The following is a 15,000-nucleotide window of genomic DNA, read 5'->3' as shown; positions in this document are numbered from 1 at the left end:
GATGACTCTGCTGACGTCCAGCCTCCACTCTGTCACATCAGGGTTGTGATCGTCGAGGTTTGATGAAAACGCGAGAAGATGAGATCTGAAATATTCTGCAGAGACAGAGATGATTTTATTTCTTCAACATCTGTTTGTGTGTTTGTTAAATCTGTCAAACGCATATTTAACCTGACATTTACCTGACATTTAATATTTATCTTTCATTTCATTTTAAAGAGCAAACACAAATGATGTTTATCTCCTTTAAATGCACCTTTGATTTGATCACAGTTCATCCTTTGCTTATTCTATGTTTACTGACTTATTTGTATTTATCTCATTCTTTTATCTGTGAATATTTATGTTTTATTCATGTTTATTTGACCTCAGTATCTTGCTGTTTGTCACTTCTATGACAGTGTTTTAATTCTGCGTCTCATGTTTTAATCTGATCAAACACCTTGAGCAGAGTTTCCTTCAATGAAAGGTAAAGAAAGGCTTTTGTACCAGTATCTTATTTTGAAAAACTGTGTGATGATTTGACTCAAACCTGATGAATGAGTGAAGTCTGTGAATCATCATCATCATCATCATCAGAGGTGGACAAAGAAAACAAGATGATCCCTCTCTGTATGAGTGGATCATCTGTGCTGACACATCCCATCATTGTGTTTACACAGATACACACAATCACACAATCACACAGTGACACAATCACACAGTGACACAATCCCAGAGGAGACTCAGACAGTGATCAGCTCACCGTGCACAGAGATGGTTTTTCTGTCCTGGAGAATCATGTTCCCTGCAGACACCTGAACAGTCACTGAGCTCAGGCCTTCACTGGAGAACGAACACGACACACTTCCCTCCAGGGTTATTATGGGCTGCTGGGAGAGAGAGAGAGGGAGGGAGAGAGAGAAAGAGAGAGAGAGAGAGAGGGAGAGGGATGGTGGAGGTTAGAAGGATGGAGAGAAAGTCAAAATCTCAGGGTTTCCCCAGAGAGAGAGAGACGTATCAGCTGCTGGGGTTAACATCTGCTGTTATTTACACTACACAAGTGTCAGCCTGACACACACACACACACGCACACACGCACACACACACACGCACGCACACTTTAAACAGCTAACTCCACAAATGATGCTTTTATTGACATATTTTCAGGTGAAAAACAGAACGGTCAAATTAAATCACCGGGCTCACACTGTATGTTGGTGACAGAATGACCAAGTTATTTACATAAAATGTAATAATAATAATAATAATAATAATGATAATACATTTAATTTAAGGGCATCTTTCAGAGGTTACATGATTAAAAAAACAGACACAAGAAAAACAAATAAAATCAGGTGATAAAGACACAGATGTCAAAAATTGGATTTGAAGGTGTTTAATATTTTTAATTTGAGTCATGTTTAGATAACAGAGTCAGACTCAGACTCAGGTTTTCCTTCATATCAAACCTTTGAACTTGATTATCCAGTGGACAAAGACACATTCTGCTCAGTCATTGTCTGCATGTTTATCAGAATAGTTTCATTAAAGCTGAACCAGATTAACTTCTTCTTACAAACATATCTGAACAGAGAAGCATCAGTAACCTACTTCCTGATCCTCCAGCAGAGACACCAGTGTTCACTCACCTCTGTGTTATTTCCGATCCACCAGATGTAGGTGACTGTTCCCACTTGGCTCGGCCACAGAACGGCCGTCAGATTCACTTCCTTATTCTTCAGCGCCACAAAGGGAGCCGAGAGATGGATGTACTCCAGCTGACCTACACACACACACACACACACACACACACACACACACACACACACACACACACACACACACACACACACACACACACACACACAATTAATTCTGTATGATTTATCAACTGTTGTATTTCAGGGTTCCTTTAAGATCTGGTTCGGGACAACAGACGGTAACTAGCACTTATAGCTAACTCTGGCTGGTTTAGTGCAGGTAACCTGTCTGTTGATTAATGATCATTGTCCTTATCTAATAGATAAATAAAAACAAAAACAGAGACACACACACACACAGAGGTTGAGTTACAGAGTTTGTAGAGACTCTGCTCTGGGACCTCTGTCTTCTACCATCTGTGTGTTATTTTTCATTGGTGACACTGGTGAGACTGTGGTGGCTCTGTTTGTTCAGTTAGCACAGAGTGTGTGTGTGTGTGTGTGTGTGTGTGTGTGTGTGTGTGTGTGTGTGTGTGTGTGTGTGTGTGTGTGTGTGTGTGTGTGTGTGTGTGTGTGTGTGTGTGGAGGTGGTCAGTCAGACTGTGAGGCTGCAGAGAGATGAAGTGTAATGGGATTAGTTCTGCCTCACTGGTTTGTTTGGTTATGGGATGGAGAAGCATGTTGTGCAAGAAGATAAAGCATCGAGCAGCAAACTGTGCACAATACAGTCCAGAGAATGTGAAACAAGAGTGTAGAAGTGAAATAATCTCACATGTTACATGTAAGTAGAGCATGGCGCTCTCTGAGCCCAGGCTGTTCTCCCCGGTGGCCGTTACCCTGTAGATCCCCACAGCTCTGTAGACGTGTTTGATGCCGTCCTCGATGGAGCTCACGTTAGAGTAGGTCAGAGCGTGTCCGTCACCAAAGTCCAGAGTGATGCTCGTCCTCGCTCCATCGCCCTGAGGAACACTAACACTGTGAGGAGATCTGCAGAGGTTTGACGGGCAGGATATGAGGTTATAACAGAGTGAGATGAAGGAGAAACTGTGGAGAACATGAGGTTATAACAGAGTGAGATGAAGGAGAAACTGTAGAGAACATGAGGTTATAACAGAGTGAGATGAAGGTAAAACTGTGGAGAACATGAGGTTATAACAGTTATAACCTCAGACTCATGATGTGATCACTGCAGGTCAAACATCATTATTGTATGATATAAAACATCATTCAGTTTAAATGTCTAAATGTAACCAACCTCCTCCAGAAAAACCATGAAGGTGACGTTGTTTCCTAGTGTTGCTGTGAGTGAACCTTCACTGGTGACCAGGTGAAGACCTCGAGGAGCTTGGACTGGACACTGCTGCCTCCTGGCTGTGTACTCCACACTGACTCCACCCGTGCAGTTATTAGACACCACCTTCCTGTAGCTGCAGGTGAACAAAACAAGCGCGCACGCACACACATTTTAATTTTTGTGAATGTTAATGAACATGAAATCGTTTGGAGCCTTTACCTTTAACATTGTTTTATATATATATATGTATATATATGTATATATGTATATATGTATATATATATATATATATATGTATATATATATATATATATATACATATATATATATATATACATATATATATATATATGTATTCTTCTTCTTCTTCTCCTTTAATTACTAAGACAAACGACTGCTGCATTTCTCTCCTTTAAATAAAAAAAGACAGACGACACCTGATGCTAATTAAGATCAAAGAAATGGTTTAAAACACGACTATAATACAATTTATAATCTCTTTTTAATGGTCCAGACAGTTTTAGAATATATTATACATGATATATTTACACACTGTTGGTTTATTCTATCACATCCTAAAGGCCACAATAGCTTTGGATTCATTATGTTATTGTTTAAAGAGCAATGATCTATTAACTATTAACTATGATCTAACTATAATCTAACTATAATCTAACTATAATCTAACTATGATCTAACTATAATCTAACTATAATCTAACTATGATCTAACTATAATCTAGCTATGATCTAACTATGCTCTAACTATAATCTAACTATAATAATCTAACCCTAATCTAACTATAATCTAACTATAATAATCTAACTATGATCTAACTATAATAATCTAACTATAATCTAACTATAATAATCTAACTATAATCTAACTATAATAATCTAACCCTAACCCTATAATAATCTAACCCTAATCTAACTATAATCTAACTATAATAATCTAACTATGATCTAACTATAATAATCTAACTATAATCTAACGATGATCAGCTTAAATGAGCTTAAAATCAGCTTTAGGTCTAAAGTCTAAGAAGTGGACTTCACCGATGACAGATCACATGATTCCTGCTGCTGTGTGTGTGTGTGTGTGTGTGTGTGTGTGTGTGTGTGTGTGTGTGTGTGTGTGTGTGTGTTTACCCAGTGCGGTTGAGGAAAGTCATCCCCGTTGTGCAGCTCCTGGACATGGAGGACAGATGGAACCAAAAGGCCGGCGAACACTTGCCGTCACTGCGTCTCTCATAGCCGTAATCACTGTAATGATGTCAGCAGACAGACAGACAGACACAGACAGACAGACAGACACAGACAGACAGATAGACAGTCAGACAGACAGACAGACAGTAAGAGTTAATGTGGTTCAATCACAGACTGATGCAGACGTCAGAGACTTCACTTCTTCACTCTTGACTGATGTGTTTCACAGACAAATCAAAGGATAATAGAACATGTTGAGGTGAGTGAACGTAGTTAATGATAGTTAATGATAGTTAATGATAGTTAATGATAAAACCTCACTAACAGGATTTCTCTGCCTATTTCCTTTCTTTTTTATTTGGAAACGAAGACCACGAGTTGTTTGTCCTACAAATTAAAAGCAGAGCAGCTCTGTGTCTACTGTGTGTGTGTGTGTGTGTGTGTGTGTGTGTGTGTGTGTGTGTGTGTGTGTGTGTGTGTGTGTGTGTGTTTGTGTGTGTGTGTGTGTGTCCGAAATGATCAGGACAAATTGGTCCAATTAGTGCGACATGCAAAACTGTTGTGATTGTTAATGAAAGCTATTAAGACCTGTGATTTATGATGGTGATGATTCTGCTGCTGCAAGACCTGCAGACCTCAAGAGACCAGACCTGCAGACCTGGACCCAAACAGACCTGCAGACCTGGACCCAAACAGACCTGCAGACCTGGACCCAAACAGACCTGCAGACCTGGACCCAAACAGACCTGGACCGGGATTATGAAGATGCAGAGGAATATTAACGTTGTTGAAGTAATAAAATGTTGTTCTTGTAAACGATGACACAACTGATGGTGAAAACACACACGTGTTAATGTCTATTAAAGTATAAGATGATGATGTTGAGGACCTTCTCTTTGGTGGAATCACCTTTAACATCACACACACTCACCACTCAAAGTCAGCCTCAGTACATTCACAGGCGCCTGACGTCATGGACACAGAGTTGATCTTTCCCATGACGCACCTGGATATGGGCTTGAGTTTGCGGTAGATTCTCTTCAGTCCCATGAGACACGGCTCTCCCTGTGAACACACTGACTTTTTATTCCTGTTTCACTCACCAGCATCAATAATGTACACCAGTCATGTGTGTGTGTGTGTGTGTGTGTGTGTGTGTGTGAGGGACGCTCTGCTGCTGAGCTTTTCTTCAGCTCCTATATACATGAGTCTTCCTTCACTTTGTGCTGAGCTAAAGCTAACAACTGTTCACACTGCTGTGTGTGTGTGTGTGTGTGTGTGTGTGTGTGTGTGTGTGTGTGTGTGTGTGTGTGTGTGTGTGTGTGTGTGTGACACAGGCATGAATGCTTCAGAAGGAGCTTCAGTCAGAACGTTGCCGTCACAAAATCCATTTTTAGCCTTGAATCTATAATCTGTGGAGTATAGGAAGTGAATATGAAATGAGCTGCAGCAGAAACAGACAACACCCTGTTTCCTCCGTCCTCCAGTGAACATTCTCTCTTTGTACATTAGGTGTCAGTAGAGAGACACTTTAAACTAAACCTGCCTGTGAACACAGAAACTCCACAAAAAGCCAGGATTTATCAGTCGTCTGTTTTCAGGAACATTTGTCCAGGTTAGATCAGGTTAGATCAGGTTAGATCAGGTTAGATCAGGTTAGGTTAGATCAGGTTAGATTAGGCTAGATCAGGTTAGCTCAGGTTAGATCAGGTTAGGTTAGATCAGGTTAGCTAAGGTTAGCTCAGGTCAGATCAGGTTAGATCAGGTTAGCTCAGGTTAGCTCAGGTTAGATCAGGTTAGGTTAGATCAGGTTAGCTAAGGTTAGCTCAGGTCAGATCAGGTTAGATCAGGTTAGCTCAGGTTAGCTCAGGTTAGATCAGGTTAGATCAGGGTTAGATCAGGTTAGCTCAGTGATTGGCTCAGACTTTTGTCGTCTTACATGTAGAGATTATAACCTCAGCCTCTGAACATACGTTCATCTCAACCAATTACACTCTGGGTCTGGACGTGTTTACAGGTGTAAAGCAGAGAAAACGTCATTATTCCTGTCTCATTATGGAACAACAAGTGTTTATGATGAAGGTGGCGCTCATGAGCAGCTCTGACGTCACCATGTACAGAAGGTTGTTTGTGTGTTTGTGTGTTTGTGTGTTCACACTCTGTGGATCTGCTGCTTTGGCCTGAGCTGCAGTTTGTACAGTATATGTTCAACTCTCCATCGTACATGTATATGTGTATTTGTACATTACATTATCCTTGTATATGTATTATGGTGAGTGAGGCAGTCACGTGTTTGTATAACTGCAAGCTTTTCAACCAATTTCACCAATTCAGCAGAAGTTGAAACTAACAAAATCAAAAATGTGATCCATTATTTGCACTGATGGTGATTTATCAATAAACACATGACTACATTAAAACACAGTAGATATTCTAACCATGTACATGTACCTGGTTGTGCAGGTGCCACGTCTGATAATCTGCTTCAGAGCATCTTCTGTTGAAGATGGACCTGAAGTCGATCTTCACCAACTGCCATTCTGAGCGATGACTGACGTGACCGAAGATCCTGGAACACAAAACATGATAAAACGACTAAATAACTCTATAGTAAACACACACACACACACACACACACACACACACACCCTCAGATATGTGAGGACGAGTTAAATCACACTCATTTCTCCTGGTGCACTTTCTGATGCTGTTTAAACTTTCTCTAACTTTCTTGATCATTTCCTTCATGGACAGTTGTGTTGTTGTTGTTGTTGTTGTTGTTGTTGTTGTTGTTGTCGAGCTGCCACAGCACTGATGTCCTGTACTCCTAATGTGGAGTTAACACTTTTGATGTCGCTTACATCCTGATTTGTTATTCATGAGAATGAAAACAGACGCAGGAACGCTGAAGTCAACCCTATTAGACGGAGCAGCACACACACACACACACACACGCACGCACACACGCACACACACACACACACACACACACACACACTTGTGCTTCCCTGTCTGTTGTCGTCTCTCTGGAGTATAAAAACTATAAAAACATCAGTCACAGAAACAGAAGCAGAGTCTTGTTCCTGAATGGACTGAACCACATGAACGTGTTTACGTGTTATTTTCATTCATATAAAAACATAAAGTTTTCCTCTCACGTCATGATCAGTGTCTCCTCTCCAGGTTCTCCCAACACACCGTCCACAAACAGAGGCGTGTTAGTGAAGCTGTATTTGTTCCACTGACGACCTTCATCGAAGCTCAACCTGAGAACACAAACAGACTTCATTACACAGGGGAGAACAAGATAATCCTCCTCTTCCTCATCCTCATCCTCCTCCTCCTCCTCCTCCTCCTCCTCTTCCTCCTCCTCCTCCCCCTCCTTCTCCTCCTCCTCTTCCTCCTCCTCCTCCTCCTCTTCCTCCTCCTCCTCCTCTTCCTCCTCCTCTTCCTCCTCCTCCTCCTCCTAATGACCCTGAGAGTTGTTTAACAACTTTATTTCATATTCAGTGCAGGAACGGCTCACTCATCTCCTCTCATTACTGCTTCAAACTCAAAGAGGTGAAACCCACAGGTCGTGTGTGTGCATACATATATATATATATATATCTATATATATATCTATATATAGATATATATTTATATTTATATATATATATATATATTTCTATATTTACAGCAGCTCCTAACATAACCTTTGTCTGACTTCTCTTCCTCTCAGAATAATTAATCCTGCTGTGACAAATTGTGCCTCCATCATAATGACTCACCACAGGTGTCGGATGGGAAGTGGAGTGTGTCTTATTGCAACCAGAGCGCCTCCTTTGTTGAGATAGAGTACTGCATACTCCTCATCAAAGATCTGCAAAGACAGAGACAATAATAATAATAATAATAATAATAATAATAATAATAAAACAGCTTCTTAAAGGGACAGGGTTATTCCATAATAAACAGATGTTTCTCCAACATTCAGGTCATTCCTGTGACAGTGAACTCTGTCCATAGTTTCAGTGAAAACTCACCCGTCTCAATGTGTCTCACCTGTCTCACCTGTCTCCATGTGTCTCACCTGTCTCAATGTGTCTCACCTGTCTCACCTGTCTCCATGTGTTAATGGTCTGATGTAAAGTTAGCTCACCTGTCTCCAGGTGTTCCCAGCGTCTGAGGTGATGTACACACTGACGTTGCTGCTCGTCAGCTCTGAGCCAAATGAGCCTGAAGGTGAGACAGAGAGAGAGACAGAGAGACAGACAGACAGAGAGAGAGACAGGTTTTAAATCACATTTGTAGGTGAAGCCTGAAAGTGTGGGAAGAGGAAATGATGAATGTTTGACAGCAAATGAAAGGCAAACGTTTGTAAAGAGCCGTCAGACAGCGGTGAACACACAGCAGGAGGCTCCAGGAGAAGATCTACAGCTCACTGACATTTGCCCAAACTCCTAAATGAAGCGATAAATCCAGATCTTTCACTGTTTCTGAGGACATGAACACAGGCTTTGTGAATGCTTTTCTGGCTCTTTGCCTATATTTACTGCAGGTTTTATCGTCTGTAAACTCTTTCTTAACCACAGTCAGAGGAAGTCATGAGGACACAGCTGCTAGGCAACAACAACAACATGGATGCTGCTGCAGAACTCTTCTACATTTATACAAAACATGCAACAACGTCAGAAATCTGAGCTTTCAGGAAAAGTGGAGCTGTGAGATTGTGACTAGAAAAGAAGGAGCGTGGATATGAACATTACTAATAATAATGTGAAGGTGAAGCTGATCTGATCCACGACTCACTGCTGCTGATTCTGTGCAACTGAAAACTGTCATCAACAGAACAAGTGTTCAAAGTTCACCTGTGTTTTAAACAGTGACGAGCGTCAGTGTCACAGATCAGACTTTATCATGATGATCTGTGATCAGGACTCAACCATCAGGACTATTTACAGACTGTGTTTTCCTGACTTTGTGTTGTCCTGTCAGTTTGAAGGTGACACACACACACACACACACACACACACACACACACACACACACACACACACACACACACACACACACACACACACACACACACACACACACACACACACACACACACACACACACACACACACTAAAAGAAAAGCTGCATGTGCTTTGGCGACTGCAGACTTTAAAAGCTGCAGCAGAGAAAAATGTTGAGTGCCAAGATTTGCAGCTAACTCAAAGAGGCAGATTTCTTTTCTTCTTTGTCAGTCTGAGTGATTTTCATGGTCTTTGTCTCTTTGAGTTAGCATAACATTATTATTTTAACATTATCTAATGCTGCTGTGAACGAGGAGCTCCACAGTGAACTGTGAGGGCCAATTTATGAAGAAGGAAGAATGACCTGGAGAATCAGAGACGTCTGAACAGTCTGTACGTCATTCTCAATTATCTTCATCATCTCAATCAGATGCTTTCAAATATACATATATACACACACACACACACACACACACACACACACACACACACACACACACACACACACACACACACACACACACACACACACACACACACACACACACACACACACACACACACACACACACACACACACACACACACACACACAAACAGACACAAGTTATCCCTATCAATATGATCATATTGAAAAGTAGATGCCATATGAGGACATGATGATAGCGCTATCAAAACTCTAAAATGAGATCTTGCTCCATGTCTCGATGCTGATATAATCGTACAAATACTAACAGTATAAACACATGAGTGTAAAATAATAAAAAGGTTTGTTAACAAACAGGGAAAGTTCAGAAGAACAGATTAGAGAAAGTAGAGCATCAGTCTGGTCTCACTCACCTGATGCGACGATGATCCCTGGAGCTGAGTCTCTGCTGGCGATGTTTCCAGATGTGTAAGGATTAGCCGACACGTGCAGATGGAGATGAAGTGAACAGTACGGCTGCAGCAGAGGAATCACAGCTCTCAATTATCCAAACCATCAAAGTCAGCACAACACTCGTGAATAAAGGATCGTAGGAGTCGTACGTTTCATCACAGACGGATTTCTCCCATTGGCTGAGCTCACCATTCATTTTGATTGGGTTAACCTTTACTCAGACAAACTGTCAGTGGTGCAGCCGTGATGTTCTGTTTAGCTCTTTATTAAGTCTGACAATTCTGGACAAATGACTGTGTAATATGTGAGGAAGGAGAACCGTGACACTGCAAGACTCAGTGGTTTATCAACATTATTCATATATATGGGCCATTCTACACTATTAGCTTCAATGTGTGAATATACACATTCATATACACATGTATATAAACTGTGTGAATGTACACATTCATATACATGTGTATATAAACTGTGTGAATATACACACGTATATAAACTGTGTGAATGTACACATTCATATACATGTGTATATAAACTGTGTGAATGTCCACTCTCCTGCAGCAGACTCCACAGTGAGAATCAGTGTGTTAACGCAGGATCTTTCAAACACACAATTCCCTAAACACCACATGTGAACTTAGTGATGGATCAGCAGCTCCTCTGTGCTGTGATGTTAAACTGAGGAGAGTCAAGGTTTTACAAAGCAACACAATTACTGACTGAGATCGTGAAGTTTTCAAGTGAGGAGCTGATTCTTAACATACTAAAGACTTCAGCTCGTGTGGATTCAGGCTGAGAGAGAAAGGCTTTTCCTTTACCAGACACACAAACACACAACAGTGACACAAACACACAACAGTGACACAAACACAAATCTACACTTCCATCTTCGTCAGACTTTTACAGTCAGAGACTTTGACAGAGACAGATGATAAAAAGAGCATCGTCACATCTTCCTCTCCATCTTTCTTCAGTGAGAGGTCAGGTCTCGTTGGACTGAATCAAAATGGCCGACCTTTCAGCTCTGCAGCCTCAGAGCACTCAGCTTTGACAGAGTTCTCGTCAAGGCCTCTCTTTGAAGCACATTTACAACAGTAAGAAGAAGAAATGCCTGAGACTCTCACCAGCACACAGTGGATGCTGTTGGCCCTCAGGTCTCTGCTGGGCGCCTGCAGCAGCCTCCAGTCTCTGCCTCTGTTGTAGGTGATGTGTGTCTTCACCTGGTTGTCCGTCTTTTTGTTGGCTAAGAACATCCCTTTAATTCCTGCGACCTGCGACATGAGGACAAAGTCAAGCTTTTAGCTGCAGTTTAGCAGAGACTGTTAAATATGTTAACACTAACTCACAGGCTTCATGTGCTCATATGGAAAATAACCCTTAAACGTTTGCCTTAAAGCAGGATGTTGCAGAAGGGACTGAAAACCAGGAGTCCCATGCATCAGCCTGTTTTAACTTGATATTGAACAAATAAATAAATAAATAAATGAATGAATAAAACTCCAATTCAGCGCTAAGAGAATCACATCCATGTCTTTGGGGAAACAGGAGTCTGTTCCATCCTCGTCTGTATTCATAACAAATCCACACACAGTCTCGAAGCCTGAGTGAGAAATCATCAACTTTCTGAGAACTTGTGAGTAATCAATGTGCGTCTTAAATGATTGTGACTGGACTGTGACAGAGCTCAGAGAGACTGAAGTGACTTTAAGAAAAGTAACTCCACTTTAGTCATTGACACATACTTCAATCTTCCTTGGAGGAGCAGTTTTTGCATATCCCACATTTTTTGGGTGGTGACCTCAATCAAGAGCGTGGATTTGATTCCACCAGTGAGGCCACGGTGAGACATGAGCAGCATCAGTGAGTGATTCATCACCTGATCCAGAGATAAATACACACTCACACACTCACACACTCACTACTCTGATGTATTTGAAGAGGATTTTAATGTGCGCTCAGGAACATGATGTCTGCACCAGATTTCACTCAATTAAAACATCTCACATCAGTCTATGTCAAAACATCCTGGTTAATTATTGTCATCTTCATTTTATAGCATAATCACAATGCATGATGTACTGTGGAATACTGGTATATGATAATATAGTATATATACACAGTATACTTTTAGCACATGTTTATTTATTGATTTACTTTTTCATCATTTTGTGAGGTAATATCTGCATTTATTCATCAAAGAAAAATATAATCTCAGCCTCCAAAAAAAAAAAAAAAATCTATATCCCTGGCACTATCCCATCTCGCCTTTGTGGATGTCAGCACTTTGAAGCTGCTCGAGTATTCACATGCTGTGCTGTACAGACTGTGGTAGAGACTGTGGTAGAGACAGTAGTAGAGACAGTAGAGACAGTAGTAGAGACAGTAGAGACAGTAGTAGAGACTGTAGTAGAGATAGTAGAGACTGTAGAGACAGTAGAGATAGTAGAGACTGTAGTAGAGACTGTAGTAGAGACAGTAGTAGAGACTGTAGAGACTGTAGTAGAGACTACAGAGACTGTACAGACTGTGGTAGAGACAGTAGAGACTGTAGAGACAGTAGAGACTGTAGTAGAGACTGTAGAGACAGTAGAGACAGTAGAGACAGTAGAGACTGTAGTAGAGACTGTAGTAGAGACTGTAGAGACAGTAGAGACTGTAGTAGAGACTGTAGAGACAGTAGAGACAGTAGAGACTGTAGTAGAGACTGTAGTAGAGACTGTAGAGACAGTAGTACAGACTGTAGTAGAGACAGTAGAGACTGTAGTAGAGACTGTAGAGACTGTAGTAGAGACTGTAGTAGAGACTGTAGTAGAGACAGTAGAGATAGTAGAGACTGTATTAGAGACTGTAGAGATAGTAGAGAATGTAGTACAGACAGTAGAAACAGTAGTAGAGACTGTAGTACAGACAGTAGAGACTGTAGTAGAGACTGTAGAGACAGTAGCAGAGACTGTAGTAGAGACAGTAGTAGAGACAGTGGAGACTGTACAGACTGTAGTAGAGACTGTAGTAGAGACAGTAGAGACAGTAGTAGAGACTGTAGTAGAGACAGTAGTAGAGACTGTAGAGACTGTAGTAGAGACTACAGAGACTGTACAGACTGTAGTAGAGACAGTAGAGACAGTAGAGACTGTAGAGACAGTAGAGACAGTAGAGACAGAGACTGTAGAGGCTGTAAAGACAGTAGAGACAGTAACTGTAGAGACAGTAGAGACTGTAGTAGAGACAGTAGTAGAGACGGTAGAGACAGTAGAGACTGTAGAGAGGGTAGAGACTGTAGTAGAGACTGTAGTAGAGACAGTAGAGACAGTAGAGACAGAGACAGTAGAGACAGTAGAGACAGAGTACTGTTAAATATGTTAGTGATAATAAGACAATGATGTATCAGTTCACCTCGTACAGGTCCACCATGACGTTGCCTTCAGGGCCCATGCTGCTGACCACGTTCTCCAGGGCCAGAGTGTAGAAGACGCCCATGGTGTCTGACACGTACAGGTTATACGTTTCATTCTGGTTCCACTCCTGAACGGCTGCTACCACACGGTTCTCATCTGTGCTGATCACATGCAGGCTCTGGAAGGGACATAAAGACAAAGAAGGTCCTGAATAAAGTAAGTGTGTCCAGAGTCAGTGACCTGGTCCTGTTTGGTAATGGTAATGTGTGTTTGACACACTTTATGATGCTGTTTGTGCTGCATTATTAAAGCTCTCAGTCGTCACACGTCAGTAGTTTGTGAACAAAACATAACGACAAAGAGACAAATGAAGTTTAAATGAAAAGCATTTAACATATTCTGATTATTATTATGTGAAAAGCTTTTCTCTGTCTAACGATGTCTTTATGTGGTGATGAGGACTTTAACGTCTGTGTTGTATACTGCTCTTCAGCACCTACTGAGCTTAATCACATGAAATAATCAGAAGAACAAGAGATTATAACTGAGAGGATGCAGCAGTCATTAAAAGTACACCAGGCAGAGATTATGCAGCAGAGAACATGCTGCTTGGTTCTGTGCTTCATCTGCCTCTCGCTGTGCCAACATCACCTCAGAGTGAGGAGGAGGAGGAGGAGGAGGAGGAGGAGGAGGACGAGGGTTTGATTGAATAAAACATGTTTTAATTGTCAGCGGAGCTGCGTGACAGACTCAGTGCTGCTCATGCAGAGCAGCTCAGAATAACAACAGAGAGTTACCTTTTGCCTTGAGTTAGCCCATAAATAACAGGAAGTGGTGTCAGAGTCTCTGGTGAAGCTTTAATGACTACAATTCATTCTGCTTCAGTCATTTAGAGGCGTGTTTAAGCTGAACGCAGCTTTATTATTTACCTGGGGAAGTGTGTACTTGGGCAGCTTCATGGGAGTAAAGATGTCTCTTTTAGCCGACACGTAGTAGATTGGTTTTCCCGCCGTTGAAACCTTGAGGTGATGGAGAATGTGAGTGAGACACAGAGTGAAAACATGAAGATTTTACTGAAGCATGAAGCACTTAAACAGTCTGAGTGTTAGGAATCACACAGATGTTAAAGCCAAACATCTACCACTGTGTGCTTTACATTATCATGATCATTACGTTGATAATAAGATAATGATGTATTAGTTTACATCATCATGATCTTTACAATATTAAAACATTATATCTTTAGCTTTTTTTCTCTACTTTGTTACACGGCCTCTGTGTTACTACATCCTGCATCATTGTTAGTGAGGCTGAATGTTGACACAACACATGAGGAGTTTAAAGTCTTTTCTTAGAATGACCTCAAAGAAGTTCCTAAAAACAACTCTCAAACTATGTTCTGGTGATTTTCACTGAGCAAACTGGTCAATGAACGAATGACTGACTGAATGAATGAATGAATGACTGAATGAATGAATGAATGACTGAACGAATGACTCACCTGGACAAACACATACTCATCCTGCACCACCAGAGAATT

The 15,000-nt window shown here is 41.1% G+C and overlaps 1 protein-coding gene across 1 annotated transcript in view; it reads right to left on the bottom strand.

The window, feature by feature from the left end:
• The window catches only part of LOC310943984 (VPS10 domain-containing receptor SorCS1-like), a gene marked incomplete at both ends in the record, with an annotated part of 78,282 nt that overhangs the window by 3,317 nt on the left and 59,965 nt on the right, over positions 1 to 15,000 (bottom strand). The window contains 16 exons of the mRNA XM_083909680.1: positions 1 to 95; positions 746 to 872; positions 1,632 to 1,765; positions 2,455 to 2,641; positions 2,938 to 3,109; positions 4,128 to 4,241; positions 5,116 to 5,249; positions 6,636 to 6,753; positions 7,343 to 7,450; positions 7,955 to 8,046; positions 8,326 to 8,402; positions 10,026 to 10,128; positions 11,190 to 11,336; positions 13,459 to 13,638; positions 14,390 to 14,479; positions 14,962 to 15,000. The exon at positions 1 to 95 is cut by the window's left edge and continues 18 nt beyond it; the exon at positions 14,962 to 15,000 is cut by the window's right edge and continues 80 nt beyond it. Coding sequence (XP_083765806.1) covers positions 1 to 95; positions 746 to 872; positions 1,632 to 1,765; positions 2,455 to 2,641; positions 2,938 to 3,109; positions 4,128 to 4,241; positions 5,116 to 5,249; positions 6,636 to 6,753; positions 7,343 to 7,450; positions 7,955 to 8,046; positions 8,326 to 8,402; positions 10,026 to 10,128; positions 11,190 to 11,336; positions 13,459 to 13,638; positions 14,390 to 14,479; positions 14,962 to 15,000 — 1,917 coding nt within the window. The remainder of the gene's footprint in view (positions 96 to 745; positions 873 to 1,631; positions 1,766 to 2,454; positions 2,642 to 2,937; positions 3,110 to 4,127; positions 4,242 to 5,115; positions 5,250 to 6,635; positions 6,754 to 7,342; positions 7,451 to 7,954; positions 8,047 to 8,325; positions 8,403 to 10,025; positions 10,129 to 11,189; positions 11,337 to 13,458; positions 13,639 to 14,389; positions 14,480 to 14,961) is intronic.

The sequence above is a fragment of the Microchirus variegatus genome (assembly GCF_963457635.1).
Source record: "Microchirus variegatus genome assembly, chromosome: 23".
NCBI classification, from domain to species: domain Eukaryota; kingdom Metazoa; phylum Chordata; class Actinopteri; order Pleuronectiformes; family Soleidae; genus Microchirus; species Microchirus variegatus.
This window is presented reverse-complemented; position numbering and strand designations above follow the sequence as displayed.